Raw genomic sequence first — 23,979 nt, 5'->3', positions numbered from 1 at the left:
ATATTTGTCATAGATGACTTTTTTTTTTACTTACCGAAGGTGTGGTCTATGTTATTTACCTTTTCGTAAACCTCAACACCGGTTAATGGAGTTGGTGGACCACTACCCTCCGGTAAGGATGATGACTTCTAAGAAACCTCCGATGCCGAAGATATACTGTTTTCCTTCCATGTTTCAATTGTTGAGAAGCAGTGTCTTCTTCGCATATTGGACACGCTTTGTGACCCTTAACACTATAACCTGATAAGTTACCATATGCCGGAAAGTCATTGATGGTGCAAAATAACATGGCATGAAGCTTGAAAGTTTTATTAGCAAATCCGTCAAATACTTCAACACCCTGGTCCCACATTAACTTCAAATCTTCAATTAGGGGACTTAGATAAACATCAATATCATTCCCTGGCTGTTTCGGACCGGATATCATCATAGACAACATCATGTATTTTCGCTTCATGCACAATCCAGGAGGTAAGTTGTAAATAACTAGTAATACAGGCCATGAACTGTGATTTCTACTCATATTACCAAACGGATTCATTCCTTCTGTAGCTAAACCAAGTCGGATATTTCTTGATTCTTTACCAAACTCTGGAAAGTCATCATCAAATTTCTTCCATTGAATAGAATCAACTGGATGTCGGTACATGCCATCGCATTTCCTCTCATCTGCATGCCATCTAAGATTCTTAGCATCGTCTGGGTTTGCAAACAAACGCTTCATCCTTGGAATGATGGGAAGATACCACATAACCTTCATTGGGGGTCCATGCTTTTCCATCTCATCAATAGAATCATCATCTTTTTGTTTCAACTTATAAGGTGATAACCCACACCTCGGACAACTTTTCAACAATTCAAAATCTTTCCGGTATAATATACAATCAGTAGGACATGCATGTATCTTTTTGTACTCCATACCCATTGGACAAAGAATCTTTTTGGCCTCGTAATTACGATTAGGTAGAGTATTTCCCTCTGGAAGCATATCCTTCAATAGCTGGAGCAATTCCGTGAAGCTTTTATCAGTCCATCCGTTTATTGCCTTCAAATTCATCAATCTTAACACCGCCGACAACCGTGTGAAGTTAGTTGATCCATGATACAAAGGAGTCTCTGCATCTCTTGACATACTTCCATATCCATGCGCTTTTGCAAAACACTCAGCTCCCATATCACGAATCATGTCCTCCAATCGATCATCATCTCCATCATCGTGTACTGCTTCATCCATGGTAGAACCCACATATTCTTCAGTTACGGAAACACGTGGTAAGTTTAATAATTCAACATGCCATGTCCAAGTTGTATAAGATCGAAGAAACCCATCACATAGCAGGTGTTCCCTCATGATATTCACATCCAGTATCCTTCCATTCAAACAGTTAACGCACGAACACCTGATCTTTGCTCCATCATGACCACTAATAATCGCGTTACGCTGCACAAATTGTATAAATTCCTCTACTCCCCTTTCGTACTCATCACTTATACGAACAGCATTAATCCAACCTCGATCCATTATATATTCTGGAATAGTTAGGATTTTCTAATAATTAGTATTCTATCTCACACATTTGCCGAGGGTCGAACACCCCCGGACTCAATCCAAACACGATAATTCTATTCTAAAAGTAACAACTAACATAACATTAAACTTTTATTAAAATGTAATTAACAACTAACTAAATATATAATATAAATTTAAGAAAATACAAATTATATAATACAAATTTATATATAATAATATATAAATTATAATACACAAAAATATAAATTCAAAATATTAAATAAAAATTCAAAAAAATTTAAATACAACACCAACCTTTCCATGAACCAAGTTGTTGGTGATCAGCGAAGCGGTGGCGGTGGCGGAGCAGGGACAGATCAGCAAAGACCAATGGAACAGTAACCTAAAATGCAAATGTGCCAACGAAGTAAGGAACGAAAATGCCAATGCCAACGAAGTAAGGAACGAAAATGAATGAATGAACGAAACTTACAATGGTGAAAATGCAGAGAGGACGCGAGCGCAAGAACAGTGGAAACGAAGAGCGAAGAAGAAAGTGAAAGTCTGAAACTGAGTGGCGCGCTTCAAATTTTAGGGTAAAAAGAATTTACAAATGCGGTTCTAGAGTAAAACCGCATTTGTAAATCAAATTAATTTCAAAAATGTCACCGCGTTTTTTACAAATGCGTTTAATCGCAAACCCGCACTTAATAAGGAGTATTCTTTTAATCTTTTTGCACTAGTGTGGTTTTCATGACCCGCCCCGCATGCGGGTTGGCCCGTGGGCTTGCAGGCCGACCCACTTTATTTTTTTTTAACATAAAGGAGGACTGGAGGCAATGGTAGTGTGCAACAATAGAGCGGCAGTAGCACGCGACAGATGCAGGCGAAGCCACGCGTAGTTGCAAGCGAAGCGAGCGGCGACACTGCAAAGGAGAGTGCGTCGTGTGTTGTGTGCGTTTATTGGAACAGCGTAATTGCATTGTGTTTTGAGTGAAAACCTAATTTTCTTTCACTCAAAGTTGTCACTCCTCCACTGAACTATTGTTGTCAAGTCAATTATTTTTTTTTATTATTTTTTTGCGGGCTATCGGGCCAACCCGCCCCGCCCCGCTGCTGGCCCGTGCGGGCTGCGGGTTATGCGGGGTGGGCTAATGCGGGTCAGCGGGTCAGCGGGTTGAAAACGTTAGCCCACCCCGCGTTTTTTACCACAGGTCGCGGGCCGACCCGCGTGGCCCACCTCACATTGTCACCCCTAGCATTAGTTCTGCCAGGAACATCAATGTTCAATGTGGGTCCTACCACGAGCTTCGGTTGCGGAACTTTCTTCCGATACTCTTTACGTTGTTTAGGATTTGTTTCCCTCCCGTGATTCCATTGATCAGAAATTATCTTCTCATAAGGTTTATGTTGAGGCTCAGGTACACGACCCTGATCATGAATCACCCGAAACTGAGCAAAAAGGAGGGAGCCACTCATATTCCACACCAGCTACAAAAGTATAGTTTGGACGTTCAACCCAAATGTGATCGGGAAGAGGGGACAACATATCAATATCCACCAGGATTCTAGCAAACATACCCCTATTCTTTTTCATAGTACTCTCATCCAAAGAAAAAGGAGTACCAAGACCTCTGATGATGGAAAAAATCGCCCTTGGTCTCCAATACTCCAAAGGAAATTTGTAGATTTGAATCCAAGCCTGTGTTTTGGTACTCTTCATAGTAGCTGGAACAAATTCTTGTCCAGCCAAACAATCTCAAGAAACCCAGAGATAACTTCAAGGAACCCATTCTGAGGGCCCAAAGCCTAAGCAAAGTTTTCCTTTGGCCAAGCTTAGCATATACATTCTTCGCAGAAGATACATCACAATCTTTCAAAACAATTCCATGGGATAAGGAAACCCTTGGAACCCTCTGTCATTCTCAACGGCTAACAAGTTACTGCCAAGAACCGCATCTTGCACACACCGCACCACCACCGCACACCAGTCGCACCAGAATGTCGCGTACTCCTGACCATCGCTGCGCTACCGCCTAAGCCCAAGTTGTCACGCGTTCGTCACACACTGCACATACGTCGCGCTCACGCCCACCGCAGGTCGTCCCACGTCCAGCAACAGCCAGAAGACGTGCGCTCTGCACATCCAAAACCGCGTCGTGCATCTCTGTGCAGAGTTGTCGCCCCAATACCTACGTGCCACCACCAGCCTGCAACGACATCGAACGAGCATTTTCGAACAACCGTTGTGCACCGCTGCACTAGAGTTCCTATTTTCGTCGCACTAGGTTTCTTGTCCAGCGTCACCGCACTAGGGTTTATGTTGCGATCCCAGTTACAAAGAATAATTGTGTATATCTTTATACTGTTTTTTTATGCATAACCATTTTTAGTTTTGGGGTTGTAAGGGTAGTGGGGCTCTTTAATAGTTTAAGATTCTTGAGCTAAGTGGTGTTTCACTTAGTTTGCTTTGTATAGATGATTGCTTAAACTATGAGCGACTTATGTATAAGAGTTGGAACACCCCTAAAGTGTCTAATTTTATTTTACTAATTCATTGTTGATAAAAAAAACATATACATAACAAAGGTTTCATATTGGTAATAGGAGAATATATCACACTAAAACTAGAAGTGTATTAGTATATATTCATCCTGTAACTTGGAAGAAAAATATGAAATGTGAAAAAATATAACTAGAATTATACAAGCATAAGCACTTCAGATGTAGTGTATACCTTGTTAGAATGTATGGTTTTAAACTAGAGGGGGGCGAATGATTTAAAGAGGGTTTTCGCAAACTTTTAAGTCTAGAATGAAATTCTTTTAAGAAAACTTGATTCAGAATTCAGTTTGCCTATTTAGCACAGCACCAGAAAAACAATCAGTTGTTTCGCAGAAACAATCGGTTGTTTATACCAGTTCACAAATATAAACTGAAATTAAAGAGTTCAAGGGATAGAGAGATTGTACACACAGGTTTGTACTGGTTCACTCTTAAACCAAGAGCTACATCCAGTCTTCCCAGAAACCACTAGGGAATCCACTAAGCAATCAACCCTAGATTACTTACAACACCACCAAAGAAGTGACCTTGATCCCCTCAAGACACACAGTTCCTTTGGCTCAGCACAAACACTACTAAGAATGCTGATCTTGACAACCTCAAGAGCACACAACACTTCTCAACTTCACACACAGAGTTTCTTCAAAGTACAAAAGGATTACACTTGTTACAAAAAGATCTAAAATCAATACAAGATGAAAATTATTCCACACTCTCTTGATCCAAGCAATCTCTAAGCAAACTTCAACTCTTCAAAAGCCAAAATCAGTGAAAAACTCAAATATGTTTTTCTTTGATTAAATCTCAGTTATTGTTTGTTACATAATCTGAACAAACTATTTATTGCTTTCAAAGATTGGTCAAAGCATTTAAAACTGGAGCGTAATCAGTTATAAAATCATTTAATGCTCGGTCAAAGCACAAAACAGTTTTTTGTTATGGTCCCAAAACAAACAATCGGTTGAATACTCAAATCAATCGGTTGTTTTGGTTTGACAGCAAGACAACCATCAAAAACAGTTTTCAACCTTTCTAAAAACACCTAAGTATAAAACAATCGGTTGTTTCGACAAAACAACAGGTTGTTTTTCACTTAGTTTAAAAAACACTTTCAATTAAAAGGTTTAAGATTGTTTAAGCTTTGGATTCAATCAAGAGTAGATTTACACAGATAATCTACCCCAGATCCTATTCTAAAACACCTTAGCAACAGCAAGCACAACCAGCCTTCCATCAAACTTCACAGGGTTTGAATTCTTCAAAGCTTGAACACACTTGATTCAACATAACTAACGATTTTGATGTAGTAAGAATAGAAAGTGAGAGAAGAGGTCTGAATCTGAGGGGTAACTAGAGTAAAGAAATTAGAGGCTTTAATGAATTCATTAAGAATAATAATTTGTTTGACATGTCACAACGGTTATTTAACAATCAAACTAAAAGATTTCAGCGTAGACCATCTAACACAATGATAAACAATCTAAGGCCAGAGAGACTATAGTATTGAAGTTGTCAGGTGACCACAAGTTGTTTCCTAACAAATTCAATAGTGAGTGCAATGAACAGAATTCAAAACCTACATGCAAGCAATAAAAATTATAGTAATACAATACACTAGGAGGAGTTTTGTGTTTGTTTAAACGAAAAAATAGAATAAATGGTGTATATGATGATTGAAAAACATTTGACTTTGAAGTTCTTCCACCAATTATTTTTTCACAAGTTATTTAAAGATTATTATACTTTAATTCTTAGAGGGTCCACTACTAGAAAATTGTTGAATGGTAACCGAAACCAGACACCGAATAAATGTGATCACAATTGATGACTAAAAATTATTTTTGTGATTTAATGACCAAAATAATGACTAAATTTTTAGTAAAAAAATTGATTGCAAAAATGAGTGTCTATACTAATGTATTTATTATTTTTTTATTTTACCTTTTATTTCTAACACTTTATTCCCCCCAAAATTTAACGCTTTTCTCCTAAATTCAGTACCCATCGTTCACACTTTAGAACCCTAACGTTGTCTTCATTTCATAACTTCCAAAACACTGGTTTGATAGTTGGTAATTGTGTTTGCTGATGGGTTCAAAGCAGTAATCGGATTTTCACCTCTGAAATTATCAGTTTTGTTCGATAAGGTGAAGAACCTGAAGAAACTTCATTCCATTCAATTTTCCTTTCAGTCGTCCCTAAAAGGTTTATTTATTGTTAAAAATTATTACTAACTATGTTTGATATTTTCTAGTATAAATGGTTGGTGTTATGGCATAACGTTGATTTGACAGAAAAAAAAAAGTGTTGCATTAAGATAAAACTAAAACAAATGTTAAAAAATATCATTAAATTGATAATTTGAAACGAACTTTTATTGTGGAACCAGGAAACAGAAACATCACAGGGGCAACAAATCAAAGCATAAAAGAGCATCATCATTTTCTGGGCAAGCACTTTATTCTCTTCTCCCTCCACCTGGACTGTTCTACAAGAAGGAATTGAAAGACCAGGAAAGAATGTCGTGTGTTTCAACCAAGTCACCGGTGGACCCAGAAAAACCGACCAGGACCCATTCTGACAGAACAGTCCCTAAATTAACGGGATACGATAAAACAGTGGCGTTGGATTTGGCATAACTATTTGGATAAGCCACGGAGACAGTCAATATTTTGGAGGAAGATTGATAGCTTATGCGTGCCTTTCCTATTGATCCCTGTGATTGAATATCAAGTGGCCATGGCGCAGTTGCCACGGACCTAATGGAATTGATATTAATTCCTATGTGAGGAGAATCAGACTGTGGGAAGTTGGGATCCCATTCATTTGCAAAGCTATCAAACTCAACAGCAACCACTTGGTTTATGGAGGTGTTGAATGCTGTTTCCTGGTTGAAAAGTCCCAGGAACCCACCACTTGAGTTGTCGGGGAAATCATAATCGATTGATGCAAGAAAGAAGGTGAAGCCGTCGCCGTGCAGTGATGCACCATGTGTGTTGACAACGAAGGAGAACTCGGTGTGGAAGTCTGCAACTCTTGCAGTTTTAGTGTCAGAGAGATGAAGTGGTCCAAAGTAAGCTGAGAGGCCAACGCTGTGTTGAGTTGGATTCCCGCTTGTGTCCTTGTTGGTGAGTTGCAGTACTCCACCTACTGTCTTTGCATCATCACCCACAAGTATGCTTCTAACACCCGTCTCAAAACTTGGTAGGTTGAAAGAAAATGAGTCTGATTTGGCGCTGCTAATTAGCGAGAGGCAAAGGACTAAGAACACAAGGGCCATTGTAGTGTTTCTTGTTCGGAATGATTTATGATCACGATGCTTGATGCTTGATGCTTGATGCTTAGAAGGAGGCAAGAACGTAGCTACTTATACTCCTGGGTTTTGCAGTATGTTTGGAAAAATAACTAAAAAATACATTCATTTGGACTGTTTAGGCAAATTACATAGTTTTGCCGTCGTCAAACTTAGGCGAAAAGAGCAAGGAAGCTTTCCTATTATCGAGGTTTCAAGGTTTAGTAGTTCCAGATATCTTTGTCCTTCAATTCCACAGATTTTATTTGTTTCACTCAATAATTAATGTATGCGTTTTTCTCTATATTAATAAAGCATCTCATTTTCAATCAACAACATACAGCTTATTACACTTCTAAACTATTTAATATCCGGCCAAGTATACGAGTTATACCTTGTTATCATCGACTAATATAAATTAACAAAATATCACATTCCTACACACACACATATAGTGTCATCCAGATGATGATAAACACAGGGATTACACGAATAAAAATTCTATTCACCTAAAGTTAGAGCTTTCTAATTTGAAGAACTTTTTTAATCATATATGTATACATGGTAAAGGGGTACTAACTCTTTTACACAAATGTGGTTCCAAAGTAAACTACATTTAGCAGCTTTACATTTTTTTTATCAGCAAGCTGATTTACATATGCTTGGTTCCCTAGAAAAAGGACTTGTATACATTTTTTTTATGCTGGAAGGCAAGTTAAATATGACCACATAGGTGTTACCAAAATATATCATATATACTAATCTATTTTGTTTTCATAGATTACTTATCAAAATGCAGGAGTATATTCCTCAATGTTTCTTATAACCTGGTCATTTTAGGAAGAGAGATATCCAAAGTTTTGCTGACCATCATGTTGTGGACTTGTATAATCAAACTTTTGTAGAATTTCCTCGGATTTTCCATCTTAATTAGTTGGCAAACGGCAGTATATAGTGAGTTGAGTGCCGTATATTTGAGGCAACTGTATTCCAATTTACATTCTTAGCTGGCCAAACAGGCCTATATGTAACTTCATTCCTCACATCATTGCTTCCTGCATCACACAATGTCTTTCCCCAACTCAAAATCTCTAAGTCCTCTCTCCATTCTCCTTATCAAATTCCTCATCCCTTTCCTCTTTCCACAACATCACACTGCACAACCATCCCCACTCTCGGCAGACGAAACCGTTTCCTTCGGTTTCTCTCTTTTCAACCAAGATGACCCAAACATAGGATTACTGGGCAATGCCTCAATATCTGATGGGGTTCTAAGGTTAACCAACACCGACCAACTTGGTAAACCAGTACCACACAGTGTTGGCCGAGCAGTGCATATCACACCAATACACCTCTGGGACAAAAACAACGGAGAACTCGCGGACTTCACCTCTGGCTTCTCCTTTGTCGTCAACCCTAATGGCTCAACCCTTCATGCTGATGGTTTTGCCTTCTTTCTTGCACCGGCCGACCTTCACTTACCTAAAAACTCAAGTGGCGGTTATCTTGGACTTTTCAGCCCCGAAACTGCATTGGATCCTTCCAAAAACCAAATAGTGGCTATTGAGTTTGACAGTTATACCAATGATTGGGACCCCAATTCAACTTCTCGCTCTCCTCACATTGGAATCGATGTTGACTCTATTAAGTCAGTGGCAACTGTGGCATGGCCAAGTGAACTTGAACCGGATAATGCTGTGGCACGTGCCAGCCTAAACTATAACTCCGAGTCCAAAACTCTTAGTGTGTTTGTGGTTTACCCTGGGGACAATAGGAATGCCACTGTCTCTACTGTTGTTGATTTGAGAACTGTTTTGCCAGAGTGGATCAGAGTTGGTTTCTCTGCCGCCACCGGTGAGTTGGTTGAAACACATGACGTTCTTAACTGGTTTTTCGAAGCAGACTTGTAGATCCGCTCGCCAAGCCTTTTCCTTTGCAGATTGTGTCCAACTTATAATTCAATCTTTGTTGGTTTGGTTCATTGCTTTCTTCCATTAATAATATATCTTCCTCCTTTGTTTAATCATTTGCATTATTCTCTTCGATTGCAAGCTGCTTTTACGTGGGTAACTGAAATGTAGTCCCAAGGAACTAATGTTAGAACTTTTATTGAATAGAGAGAGAATTAATATTACAAATGAGATGACAATTTTAATTAAATTAAATTATTAAAATAAATATTATAATTTTAGATAATTATTTTTAATTAAATTAAGATTCAAATTAGAAAGAAGATTAAAAATTTAAAGTACTACAAATTAGAATTGGTTTTAGTTTAATTAAAGTAAGATAGATTAAAATTAAAATTAACCTTAAAATGAAGATTAAAATTTCAGTAAAATTAGAATTTTAGTTAATTTTAGTTAATACATTTCCTTTTAAAAATAAAAAGAGACATGACAATCCTTATATTAAATCTTGAATTTTATTTGAACACTTTTGACAGATTAAATACTTTCTATATGTTTAGTTCATTAGTGTTTATATTTCATGAGATTTCTATTGTTGTATTTTGTGTTGATATTTGAATGCATATTTTTTATTTATTTAAGTTCATATTGTTGTATTTTTGTGTTACTTGAAAACCAATAGAAATGTAAGTTGAATCAATGAGGTGTGTGAGAATAATATTGAAGACATTTTACAATTTTCGCAACAAAATGTGGGAGGTATCAATTGAAGACATATTGTACTTCTGTTAGTTTTTGAATAAGAGATGACTAGTGAAAAAAAAATACAAGAATGAAGAGTTAAATCGTGTTTATATCAAAATTAAAAAAACATCAGTCTGATTGGAAATAAACAAACAATATTTCGATTCATCATGTGATCATACTATGAATCTTTCATTTGATATATCTTATTATTAGGCACAACTCAATACCTTTATTGAATCCCTTGACTTACGTATTTTTTCGCTTATTTTAACAAATTCGTCAAATGATATTTCTTGTTGACAAATGCAACTTAAAACATTAGTTGAAACACTTTAAATAAAGATTTTTAAATAAAGATAGATTTTTAAATAAAGATTGATTGTGTATTCACAATAATTTCTCCTTCCTTAATTAGTACAAGAATTTATAATCATTCATTTGAAGCAACAGACTATGTATTTTCAATTAACATACTGAAATTCACTAAGGAGATTAATATTGTGAAATATATTTCGAGTATTTTTTGGGTTTATAGTCACAATTGGTTAATTCCTTGAGTATTCTTGACACAAATCACTCTTGACTTAATGAGTATTCTTTTTGGCTCATAGCAACTCTTGGATGACCCTATCAATGAGTATTCTTTTCTACGTCATTTTTTACTTAACGCTTTGGGCATTTACACTACAAGAAAAATCCAATTTAGTTGCCAACAAAAAGTGAGGGTTATAAGAAAAAACCATTATCAAGGGTGAAGTCTACTCAAGTTGGACACAAAAATAAATGTCAAACATTGTGTCCACAATGGAGACCTTTAACTCACACTAAAAATTATTAAAATAATAATAATAAGTTAACATCTAGAATGGGGACACAAAGTAGATGCAATAAAAAAAATAAGTGACAGAATAATATTGAGTCTAAAATGTAGACACAAAGTGGATGCAAGTTAAAAATTATTAAAATAATAATAATAAGTTAGCATATAGAATGTGGACACAAAGTACATGTAATTAAAAAATAAGTTGCAAAATCATACTGCATCGAGAATGGAAATACAAAGTGGATGCAAGTTAATATTTTATTAAATTTAGCGTAGGTCTAGGCGACACTAATATTTGTTTCCCCGGTATTGTTCCCAATGACGACAATTTACTCACATTTATTTTCTCACATAATGTCTGCAATGGCGACGCTAAGTTTAATTATTGTTGAAGATCTCACGTCGACTAGATATTAGGACATTTCATAGTATATAAGTGGGTGTAAACCTCACCTTATAAGCTGATTTTATGAGGTTGAGTTAGACTTAAAGTCCACTTCTTAATATGGTATCAGATTTATTTCGAGTGTATCCTAATGATTGTTTGTTGAGCCTATCAGGCCACCTTCTATCGATCCGTTATCGGACCACTCATAATATATAATCTCACACGAGTCACATCGACTATATAAGTGGGTAGAAAAAAACTTCTTAATAATTATTTAATTTTATAGCCATTTTAGTGTCTCACATGCCTACTATAATTAAATAATATGTTTTTCTTTATGTAGGCTTATTCAACACTACCTTGTAAATTTGTGTCCCATTAAAGGTCGTCTCTAATGCATAGCCATTAAAACATTAGCTTTCATTTCTATTGGGGTACTAAACACACACTAGTCCCATGTAGAGTCTCTTGTTTACTCTTTGCGACGCTCTTTTGGAGACTCTACCATAATTATAGATTATGTGAGAAAGTGGAAGTGAGTGTGAGGATTTGAGAAGAAAATGTGAAAAAAGTTGAGGGTGTTTGGATTGAGATATGTTAGGGTGGATATGTGAGGAAAATTTATTGAAGTATATGAGTGATGTGATGATTGTAAGGATATTTGGATTGAGATATGTTAGAGTGGATGTGTGAGGAAAGTTGATAGAATTATATTAGAGACGACCTTTAATGGGACACAAATTTACAAGGTAGTGTTGAATAAGCCTACATATGAGTGAGGAAAGTTGATAGAATTATATGAGTGATGTGAGGGTTGTAAAAGTATTTTGAATTATTTTTAATGTTGTAAATTATATGACTACAAATTTACCCTTATTTATTTATTTATATATATATATATATTAAATAAAAAAATTTATGTTAGCCAATAAAAAAATAATAACTAATTTTATACATATCTTAGTTAATTAAAATAATGTAAAATTAAAATAAATAAATAAAATTAAAATTTTAAATATAATTATATTATTTTTCATTTTATCAATTTAAATTAATTTTGTTAGTTAAATTAATGTAATTAGATAATTTTAATATTATTTATGATTATTTCATTTATGTTATATTATATATATATATATATATATTATAAGAAAATTAATATTAATAATGATTTTTCTTATTATTAATATAAGAAAAATAGTTTTGAGAATGTCTGGTATTCAAATACTACTGCCATAAGTATACTTGGGGTAAAAACAAAAATTAAAAGGATCCTACATGGCTTCCTATAATATTTCACTTTCTCTTCAACTCAATAATGATATATAAGTTGTATCTCCTCACTCATCTTTTCTCGCTCCTATCCGTGCAAATAATTGGATACAATTAAAGAAATTCGTCTTTGTCCATCCACATGCAGAGTATATTCATGGATACAAACATATCATTAATATTTTAACAGCATGATTTCCAATCTTTGTTTAAGAGAGTTTTTTAATAGTTATTAAGAAATTATCACTAAGTTATTAAGAAACGTTATATAACGGTTCCAAAACTATTTCGTCATTAAGTTCACATGTTGTTGATTGTGGGTTGTATAATAGTTTATTGTAAAGTTATTAAATTGAGTTTTTTTATCTTGTTAAATAGAGGTAATAACATAAAACAAAACTAATAATAGAAACGATATACAAAGACAAGTTTTATAATAATCGTTAATATATAATAAAAAAGAAAATCATACATATAACAATATGATTCTAGTAAAATTATCATTATATATAGTACATATAAACATAACAATATTGGATCAATACAAGAAAATTTTCATTTAGCTGAAAAAAAGAAGAAGTAATGGTACCATGTGGAAACTAAATAAAGTCAAATAAGTCTTCATTATTAAAAAAATTTAAATAAAATGTGAGAAAGTGTGGGTTATACCCACGCAAACTTAAAAAAAAAATAAAAAAAGGGTTGCATTGGTGAAACGGTCATACTGAAAATATAAATAATAATAAAATTTTAAATTTTTGGGGGTTAAACCCACGCTATGCCTTTGAAGGTTAAGCCCACGCTATGCTACTTAAAGTTTTGAAGGTTTAGCCCACGCTATGATTTTAAAGTTAAAAATAATAAAATTATTTTATTTGAAAACTTTTTGAAAACTGTTGAGCGAACTCGAATGTTAGATTGGGAGCTTGAACATTTCTTCATGAACTTGCGACGATCGTGACCGTGACCGTGACCGTGGGATGCGACGACCGTAACCGTGACCGTGGGATGCGACAACCGTGAACGTGACCGTGGGATGCGACAACCGTGAACGTGCGACGAGTGAGTTTCGATTTCTTCCTCCACTCCTTCTTCTTCTTCTTTGACAAGTGAGTTTCGCATTTTTGTAACCATAGGTTCTTGATTTTCAGTAGTTTCCCTAACACTTTATTTTCTTCTCTGTGATTTTCGTGGATTGTGTTTGATGTGGTGATGCACGCTCATTTTTTTGTGTTCTGCTTACCAATTTTTTCCTACATTGTTTGATTTAAGGGGTTGATTTAAGAGGATGTTAAGTTCTCGAATGATTTTGATGTTAAGTTCCTTGTAGGTCATTGATAGAGGAAATGCTGCTCTTCGACAAATTTCTCTTGACTAGGAGGACTGTGACTAATTAAAACTCTTTATCTCTGTTAAGTTATTGTTATTTCTATGGTCTGATGTGTGTTTCAGATTTAGTCTTGTAATTTGATGTTTGGTGTATGATGTTGACTTAGTAAGGGCTGTGTTGGGTGTTTTTGTGTGTCTTGGGTTTGGGTGCTTTGAGGTCGTATTGCAATATATGTTTGTTGGGAGTGAAAAGTATGTTTTCTTACTATGGTATTAGTCGGCTCTGTTTTTTCCGTCTCTGATGTTGTTTCTGGTTTGAAAGATGCAATAGATCTTTGTTCCCAGTTGAGGTATGGGGAACTAGTTGGGGCTTGTTGGGTGTCTCTCTTGTTTAGTGTGCTTTGCTCTGCAACTGGTTGAACCTTGTTGCCTTATCTTGTTCATGGTCCTATTCGTGTTGTGGCAATTTCTGTGTTTTAATGTCTTTGATAGGAACTAATTCTGCTATGCTTGAGCCTTATTCACTTACTATCATTTTAATGTGTTTAGCAGCTTCTATCTCTCACTGTATCTTGAGTTCTTATATGATTGTTATGGAGATTAATTGCAGTATCATATGTAATAGGTTGTTCAAGGATGGAACAGGCTTGTATATTTGGTTTAAGCACGAAGCAGGAGTTAAATTGTATAGATTTTGTACCAACAGTTAATTTAAGGGATAAATTTAAGTGTATTATCCCTAAATAAGATTTTTGAATTAGAGTATTGTAAATGACCAAAAAAGTGGAGAACCAAACACTCCTTAATCAAGCTTGTCATGATATTGAATAGAAGAAGTGAGAGTTTGAACAGAGAAATATTAGTAAAGCCTCTAAGGAAAGAAGGCTAGACTGACCCGTTGTAAAATGTCCCATACATGGTGATGAGTGTTGTAGGATGATGATCCAAAGTGGTTCTTCCACACAAGTTCACCACTTGTTCTTTTGAGACCAATAACAACGGCAGGGCCATAGATTCCAACAATCAATAAATCTCCAACAACACTAATGTAGTCCCATTAATAATATATCTTCCTCCTTTGTTTAATCATTTGCATTATTCTCTTCGATTGCAAGCTGCTTTTACGTGGGTAACTGAAATGTAGTCCCAAGGAACTAATGTTAGAACTTTTAGGATTATCAGACAAAACATCTCAAATACATCTCAAGGTCTTCTTTAGAGTTAAGATTATCTTATTTCTTGAATTGTTTGTCCAATTTTCGTGGACACTTTTAGGTTTCCTTCTTGCTGGAATTTTGAGTTACAATAGCACTGGACTTGAAAAAATATTCTGAGCAATTGATGCAAGATTTTTGAGTAAAAGTTTAGATTTGAGCCCTTCAATATCTGTTAGATATTTTGTTAAAAAGGTGCATCCAAATTCAATATATAAAAATTCTGAACAGGCGTTTGCTTTTTGGAAAAAAAAAATTATTTGGATTATTTCAGGTTTTTCTCAAGTTTTCTTACGTACGACGAAGTCATAAAATGAGTTGATAATATGTGGTAAAACTTTAAGAGGTCGGATTCATTAAGAAAAAAAAATATCCTTCTTTAGAGAAAGATTCTTTCTAGCACTGAGCTGCAGCCAGACAGTTGATCGGTCGGGCATAAATCTAGAAAGCGTCATCACCAGAATCATTCAAGTCTTTATTTTGATTTTTGTAATCTGTTATAGAGCTATTCCTAAACTTCCTTTTATGTGCTACAGTTTCTTGCTTCCTTAAATTTTGGCTTGTCAACTTTTATCACATTCTTTATTGTCTAATTCCATTTGAGCTTTTTAAATTGAACTTGCTTTTCTTGAACTTTTATTGTTTTCCTTTTGTTGACCTCTGTGATTATATTTTGTGGAAGAGAATTTGGATTAAGGGAGGATTAAAGTCGTTTTTTGATTGGAGTCCCCGGCCAATAAGCAAGAGGTGTTGATCTAATGAGAATACTAAGTGAAAGCTTGACTTTAGTTAGAAATTATCACTATTTTACGGTAAGTGTATCATGTTAAAAGTAATCAATTTGTTTGTAAGAACGAATATTTATTAAATAGGAAACAATATATAAAAGTTTGTTGTGTAAGAGCCTGCAAAAATGTAAATAAAGCAAAGTGAGTTGTTTGATTCAATTTGGAAAATTGGAACTCTTTTATATTTTGAAAAGCATAATAATATTTTACCGGTCGATTGATATTGATGTTTATATAAAATTCATTTATATGGATTCCTGCAAATAAAATTATTAAGGTAGTCTCCTAAATATTAATTACTCGTATATTTATAAAAACTTTTTATCATTACCAAATATATGTTAGATAGTAATCTTATATTACGCATTAGTAAATAATTGCATTAATTAAATAAGAAATGTATTACTTAATTAAATTATGTACTTAAAAAGTATTATTATCTTTATGTGAAATATTTTTTTACTTTAATTATATTAATTAATATTTTTAACGTTAAAGTAGTTACAGTTAAGAATAAGGACAAAAAAAGTAGTTAAAAATGTAAAGATAATAATAATAAAAATACTCTTTTTTTAAGAGTAAGAAGTAAAATTTATAAAATAAAAATAAACAACAAGTATAAAATATTCTCTGTTGAGTTCTATCAGCTAATAAAATTAACTCTTTCATTCATAGCATTACGTTTTTCAATTTTCATTCATAAGATAATTTGGCTGATTTTTTCAGAAAACTGCTGGACCAAAAATCTGTTCATATGAGCCCATATAAGGCCCATTAATTTCAATTATTTTGTGACAAATGCTCCCTGCACCCAATCATTTTTAACCTGCACCCAACATATTTTTTTAATTTCCAAAAATGCCCTTAATTCCGGAAATAAAAATCTGGAATTGAAAATAATATATTCCGGAAAAATAAATTCGGAAGTAATTATTGAGTTTCGGAAATAAAAATCCGGAAACCAAAATTAAAATTCTATTTCGGACAAAAAAATCCGGAATTGAAAAATAATACATTCCGGAAAAAAAAATCCAGAAAAGAAATAATTGTGTTTCGGAAATAAAAATCCGGAAACAAAAATAAAAAATCAATTCCGGATAAAAAAATCCGTAATATAAAATTTCGTTCCGGAAAAAAATATCCAGAACACATATTTCGAAATTTTTTTTAGGACAGTTTCGTCTTTTCCGCTAAGATCGGGTGCAGTGATATGGTGCAGGAAGCAATTGTCTTATTTTGTAGTAGTCAAGCCCGTTATCAATTATTCATTTAGTGAAAAGCAGTGAACCCAATTTTTCGACTGCTTCTTCCTACACCTCCCGTACATTATTGTGCCACCTCCAATAAGTTTTAGTATTTCAAAAATGCCCTTACATAAAAAAGTTAAAATATATGAAATTCATGGTGTCGTGTAGTTTATATTTTAGATTACGTAATCTAGATTTTTTTTTTCAAATCAAGGATTAGCATTCACATTATGTAATCCATAAGCTTTTTCTAGATTCAGGATTAACTTCTAGATTACATAATCCATTTTAGATTACATAATCCAAAAATCTTTTCTGGATATGAGATTAGCTTCTCTATTACATAATCCATAAGCTAATATGAGATCCAAAAAATATTTTAGGATTATGTAATTTAGATTAATTCAAAAACTATTTCTGGATCTAAAATTAATTTCGAGATTATGTAATCTGGATTTTTTTTTAATTTCCTTCCAAATTCTATAAATTCAGAGAATACTTTTAAATTCAAAAATATTTTCCTAATTATATAATCCAAAATATTTTTAAAAAACGAAGGACACCCAAATAAGTGATAAACCAATGCAAGAAAATAGTAGAGTTCCTTAGGAGTGACTGGATAAGATAAAATGAAGGGAAAAAATAGGTGAAAAAGATGTGTAAGACTTTAAAAATTTATTTATTTTCTTAATGAAAAACAAAAAAGGTATTTTTACATTTATTTAATGTAAGTTGTCGCAAAAATTATAGAGGTCCAGGAAGAACAGTTTTCTGATTATAGTCCATTATGGAAAGCCTGTTTTCTTCCACATAATAAAAAATTACCAAAGTCCAAGGACAATTAGGTAATAATATATTCAAGTAATAGTACTGAATAGCGAAAGCCCCAAGAAATAGAACCATAGGAATTTTTAATTTTCTATTTAAATACAAATAAAAAATTCAATTTTAATAATTCAAAATTTTAAATAAATACAAATGCTAAATTATTTAATATTTTACTTAAATAAAAATCTAAATATATTAAATTTCTAAAATATTCAAAATCCTAATGTAAATACAAATGCTAAATTATTTAATATTTTACTTAAATAAAATTCTAAAATATATTAAATTTCTAAAATATTCAAAATCCTAAATAAATACAATTCTTAAATTATTTAATATCCTATTTAAAAAAATATAAAATAAATAAATTTTTAAATTATTTAAAATCTTAAATAAATGTAAATACTAAATATTATTAAATGTCCTGTTTAATTAAAAATAAAAAATATATATAAAAAATTTAAAATATTCAAAATCCTACATTACTTAATTACTTGATGTCCTACTTAAATAAAAAATATGAAATAAATAAAATTTATAAATTATTAAAATCTTAAATAAATACAAATTCTAAATTATTTAATATTCAATTTAAATAAAAATTTAAAATATATAAATTTTTTAAAATATTTAAAATCTATAATAAATATAAATCCTAAATTATTTTAAATAAATAAAATATAAAATAAATAAAATTCCTCAACTATTCAAAATTCTTAAATAAATACAAATCTTAAATTATTTAAAAATCTTCAGTAAATAGAAATCATAACTTATTTAATGTCATATTTAAATAAATATATAAAATATATAAATTTTTAAAATATTAAAAATTATAAATAAATACAAATGTTAAATTATTTAATGTCCTACTTTAATAAAAATAAAAAATAAATAACATTTTTAAATTATTTAAAATCTTAAATAAATACAAATTTTAAATTATTTAATATCCTATTTAAATAAAAATCTGAAATATATAAAATTATTAAAATATTCAAAATCCTAAATAAATATAAATTATAAATTATTTAGTGTCCTATTTAGATAAAAATCTAAATATATAAAATTTCTAAAATATTCAAAATCTTAAATAAATATAAATTATATATTATTTTATGTCCTATTTAAATAGGAATTTGAAATATATGAATGAAGGCAATATTAATTATGAGTATGGAAAATTCATTATGCATATGAAAACATAATGAAGGAAACATTCATTATTGATTATGTATATGAAAATATTGATTACCTTTAAAAAAATAATTAATAATTATTCTTTGTAAAACAGTGATAATAGATTATGTGTCCTCTTGTTGTGACCAAAAGGGTAAGAAAGTAAAAGAGACATTGTGTACGAGGTTTTCTTCACATTTCTCCTTCCATAAGTGATGAATTTTTTCACACTTTTTCCACTTTTACATGCTATCATTTTTGCTTGATTCAGTATATCTAAACCATCCTCGTCCGCGTAAATCCATCCCCATCTACAGTTGACCCTTAAAAAAAATTCAACCCTTATATTTAACATATAACAGCAAAACTAACAGAAAAATAACAAAAAACTTAAACTAAGTGATTACAAGTGCTTATTGCACTCTCTTATAGTTCTTTTCAACCTGTTCTAACAGAAGAGATGCACATTGACCTGTGTTATATTTCATATTACTACATGTCCATGGTGTTCCACACCATCCTCCAGGTGATGGAAGTTTTTTTGTACCACCTTGCTATGAGATCTGCCTCTACATTGAATTCTAGGTGTTTTGATTCACAGCATTTGTTGAAGCATCTCCTCCTTTTCGCCTCCTTACTTTGATTGCTTGTTCATAGTAATCTTGTAATCACCCTTAACCTAATCATCTAGCATCATAAATACCTACACCACAGCAGAAAAATTCCATTTGATTTATAATAAAAATGACCCTCCTAAAAGTTACATCTCTGTCAGTGTCATTAATTTTATGTTCTTGATCCTTTGGGGCACATATTTGCCCATAAACGATTTAGTTTCCACTAACAAATGTTTTTCTGCCCCCATTACCTCTACAACCAAGTTCGATCATCCCTTAAATAGTTTATTTTAATTTATTTATTATTAGCTATAAAAAAATACAGTATGTAAAAAACAGAGTTTCAAAGAATTTTGTTTACCTTTCTCCTTTATTAACCATTTGTGCAGGGACTTGAAACACACTGTTGTAATCACCCTTATTATATTAGGTCTTTAAATATATAAGTTCTTTTAGTTGCACTTTTTTTTAAAAAAAAATTACTAATGTGAAAGATGAATTGTACTTTCAAATATTTATTTAAATTTTTGTTTGTCTCAAGTACTATAGTGTGACCATATAATAGATATTAAAATTCTGTTTGCTCTAGTGAGAGTAGAAACAATGTAGTGGAGACCAAGAATGAGAGCACTCTGATCAAGAAATATAAGAACAAAAGAGTAAAACATTGTAATTTTAGAATGGAGGACGCGAGAATAGGAAGTTTAAAGGCGTGAGTTATAATATTGTACTTTTTAGAACTAAAATGTTTTTGGTGAAGCAAAACTAGTGGTTCATAATATTGTTTATATCAACTGTACATCAAATTAATCTACAAGTGGTTTTGAGATTGATTCCTCCTACAAGTGATGTGCAAATTTAGTTTTTAAAAGTCATAAAAAGAAATATGTCAACATTTGAGATTGATTTAAAGCGGACAAATTCAAAAATTACTTTTGTGTTAGAATAAAGTTTATACATAATTTATTTTCTAATTAAATTATGTACATTTTTTTTATCAATAATAAAAAAATTAGAACATTTGAAGGATTCTTCAATCCTTATATAAGAAGTCTAATCTAAAAGTAGTGTTTCTTGATGGACATAGATAAAAAAAACAAAGATTCAAAATAGGAACAAAAGTTATATCATGCAGCAAGTCATAAAATAAAGTTTTACAACTTAACAAAAAATAATATAAAAAATATTACCCATACCTACTACGAGAAAAAACAAACCTCCCATTTAAAATCAAATTAGAAAATCTCGTATGGACCGAACCTCCACTTACCTCATTACAAAATTTCAAAACTCTGCTATTAGAACAAAGTATGTACCCTATATTTTAGATCGGTTACTGAGAATTAATGCAGAAAATTATATTTTAGATCATACCCTTAAAACTAATAATATAAAACTGCTTTTTAAATGTGTTCTTTATCAACCAATCTATAATGTTTATCTTGTCATTGTTACAAAATTTCTTATATTACGCATTAGTAAACAATTGCAGAATGACAAGTGTTAGTGACATTCAGCAAAAAATTCTCTAATTGTTAAAATTTTGATGTATTAGTGCAAAATATAGTCGTCTTAGAAAATATTCTTTTTATACAGTTACGACCGTAATGAAATGCTGATAAAAAAACGAGGGAATTTTATCAAAATGGTGCAATTTTTTATTAGATTTACTTATAAATGGGCAGATTCAGAAAATATTATAAGAATGGACATTTTTTTTGTCAATGGTGTAGGCAACATAAATTAAATTCCTTAACCTTTCTACTTTTCTTCTTTTAATTAAAATTTCCAACCGGATTGGCAACTTTAGTTTAAATAAAATTGAATACTGGATTGGCAACTTCAATGTATTTAAAATTGAATACTGGATTGGCAACTTCAATGTATTTTATTTCAATTAAAATTATCAATTCAATTGTCAAGTTCACTTGATTTTTTTTTTTAAAAAAATGATAATTAATATTTTTAAAAATAAAAATATATAATTAAAAAAAGTATTTTATAAATAATACCAAAATTTAATTTTTTTTATTTAAGAAAATGATATATAAAGTTGAATAATTAAAATGAATATTTTTTACAATAATTTTAAATAAATTGGATTAAAAATGATTTGTTTGATAAATTAAAAATATTTAGTATTTTTTAAATATCGTTAAAGTTAAAAATACACTTATAAAAATGTGATATAATTTATTTATAAATTTTTAGATTATATAATATATGAAAGTATAAATTATATAATATGTAAAAAGTAATAATATACATGTATTTATGTAAAATAAATGTATTAAAAATAAAATAAAATATTCAATATAAGTCATTAAAAAGAAGATGATATTAAAATATTTGATGAGAACAATATTACAAAGCATGACTCTACTGTCTAAATGGACAATTTCCTCTGTTATGACCTTCATTGCGACAGTAAGAACATTTTTTTGTCTTGTTCTGAATTGATTGATCCATTTCATTATGCAAACGAGTCGTAATTGATTGTCCCGAGTTTTTACGTCTCATGTGGGGCTCTGGTATGAAATTTGGCCCGGTATAAGTAGACCAATAATCCTCGTTTCGAACGGGGTGGAATTCAACTTGATATGCCTTTCTAATCGTGTGGAGGTTGTAAACTGGATCAATGAATGTCGTCATTTGTAAATGACAAGAGGAACAAACGGTAATAACATGACGACAGGAAAGTCGAAGAGCATGGAAGTGGCCACAACCACACCACCAATCATTTAATCTAACTGTATATGATTGAGGTCGCCGACCATGTTAGGGGGTGGCTAATTCTTGGACATCAAATTCAGAATTTTCTGCATTAAACCTTTCCACAAAACACATAGACGAATCTTGTTGATTTTTTCTAAGTAAGGTTGTGATATCTTCTGAATAATAATGACCTGCGCGTAACATGGTGTCTATTTTGAAGACTCGTTCAACAAACCATGTTTTTGTTTTTTCAAAAGTTGCCTTAACCAAAGCGGAAATCGGCAAAGAACGAGCTCCCTGAAGCACGGAGTTAATGCATTCTGCTAGATTTGTGGTCATATGACCATACCTCTTTCCCCCATCATATGCTTGAGTCCTTTTCTCTAATGGTATGCGATCTATCCAGGAAAATGCTTGCTTGAACTCAGATCGCATAACTGATAGCTTTGCCTGTACTATCGATTGTTTCATCTCATAAGCTGTCATAAAGAAGTAAATGAAATTAGTTAAATGGTAAAAGATCGTAATTATCTGTGAGAGAAGGTAAAGAATGTCATTACCCATGTTAATCAATTGTCGTTTCAGCTCAGCATTTTTGAATTTTTTGTTGAAATTCGATGCGATATGGCGTATGCAATACACAAAAACAAGGTCGTCTCCTTCCCATCCAACTTCTTCGGATTGTAATACTGAAATTATATCGGTTCCTCTATCAGTAATCATGCACAAATTCAGTTGAGGTGTCACATATTGTCGCAATAATTGGAAGAACCAAATTAAAGCCTCCCGAGTCTCGCCTTCAACAATCGCAAACGCCAATGGAAATATGTTTTGATTCCCATCTTGAGCGGTTGCGGTCAACAATGTTCCATGGTATCTTCCGATTAAAAATGTCCCATCAACTTGTACAATGGGCTTGCAAAAATTGAAACCATCGATACAAGGCTTGAAAGACCAAAACACCCGATCCAACGTGTAACACGAATTGTCTTGAACACCATCAACCATACAAGGAGAAGCAATATACTGCACAATTGTCCCTGGATTGCTTTCTTTTACTGCATCCAACCATCTAAGAAGATCATTGTAGGACTGTTCCCAATCGCCAAATGCCAAAGCAAGAGCTTTCTGTTTTCCCAACAAAGCTTTTCTATACGTGATAGTATAGCCGTGCAGATTTTTTATTTCTGCAATTAAGCTTTTAATTGGGACGGAAGGGTTTGCTTTGACTGAAATCAGCACCATGGACGCAATATGGGTTGAATCCAAATTAACATGGTCTGCCGTAAGATTTGTTGACAAACAAGTATGTTATGCATCAATTTTTTTTATCTCCCATTGACTTCGGATTTTACTAAAAGATGCTCGTAATCTCCATTCGCACCCTACATCATGATGTATGCACCGAGCCACATATCTATCTGGCTTTGATTCCACGACAACAAATTTGTAACCGTTGTCTATGTGGTATCGTTTTATGGCATTCAATGTCGCCTCCTTTGATATGAAAGACATGTGTTCATTGAGTTCACAATCGATGTTATGTCCGGATTGA

General features: G+C 32.3%; 3 protein-coding genes across 3 annotated transcripts; 1 reads left to right on the top strand and 2 right to left on the bottom strand.

Moving 5' to 3' along the window:
- Positions 1 to 6,422: 6,422 nt before the first annotated feature.
- LOC137809331 (lectin 5) lies at positions 6,423 to 7,429 on the bottom strand. Its single transcript, XM_068610460.2, has one exon. It carries the CDS (start codon positions 7,353 to 7,355, stop codon positions 6,564 to 6,566), a length of 792 nt encoding a protein of 263 aa, XP_068466561.1. The 5' UTR covers positions 7,356 to 7,429; the 3' UTR covers positions 6,423 to 6,563.
- Positions 7,430 to 8,409: 980 nt separating this feature from the next.
- Positions 8,410 to 9,442, top strand: LOC137809330 (lectin 9). The gene has a single exon (XM_068610459.2). It carries the CDS (start codon positions 8,435 to 8,437, stop codon positions 9,275 to 9,277), a length of 843 nt encoding a protein of 280 aa, XP_068466560.1. The 5' UTR covers positions 8,410 to 8,434; the 3' UTR covers positions 9,278 to 9,442.
- Positions 9,443 to 22,487: 13,045 nt separating this feature from the next.
- LOC137809329 (uncharacterized) lies at positions 22,488 to 23,669 on the bottom strand. The gene is made up of 2 exons (XM_068610458.1): positions 22,985 to 23,669; positions 22,488 to 22,903 (listed from the first exon to the last, which is right to left on the bottom strand). The coding sequence occupies exons 1-2, from the start codon at positions 23,667 to 23,669 to the stop codon at positions 22,488 to 22,490; spliced, it is 1,101 nt and encodes a 366-aa protein (XP_068466559.1).
- Positions 23,670 to 23,979: the final 310 nt, after the last annotated feature.

This window comes from Phaseolus vulgaris, chromosome 2 (assembly GCF_051622355.1).
Source record: "Phaseolus vulgaris cultivar YP4 chromosome 2, ASM5162235v1, whole genome shotgun sequence".
Classification (NCBI taxonomy): Eukaryota; Viridiplantae; Streptophyta; class Magnoliopsida; order Fabales; family Fabaceae; genus Phaseolus; species Phaseolus vulgaris.
This window is presented reverse-complemented; position numbering and strand designations above follow the sequence as displayed.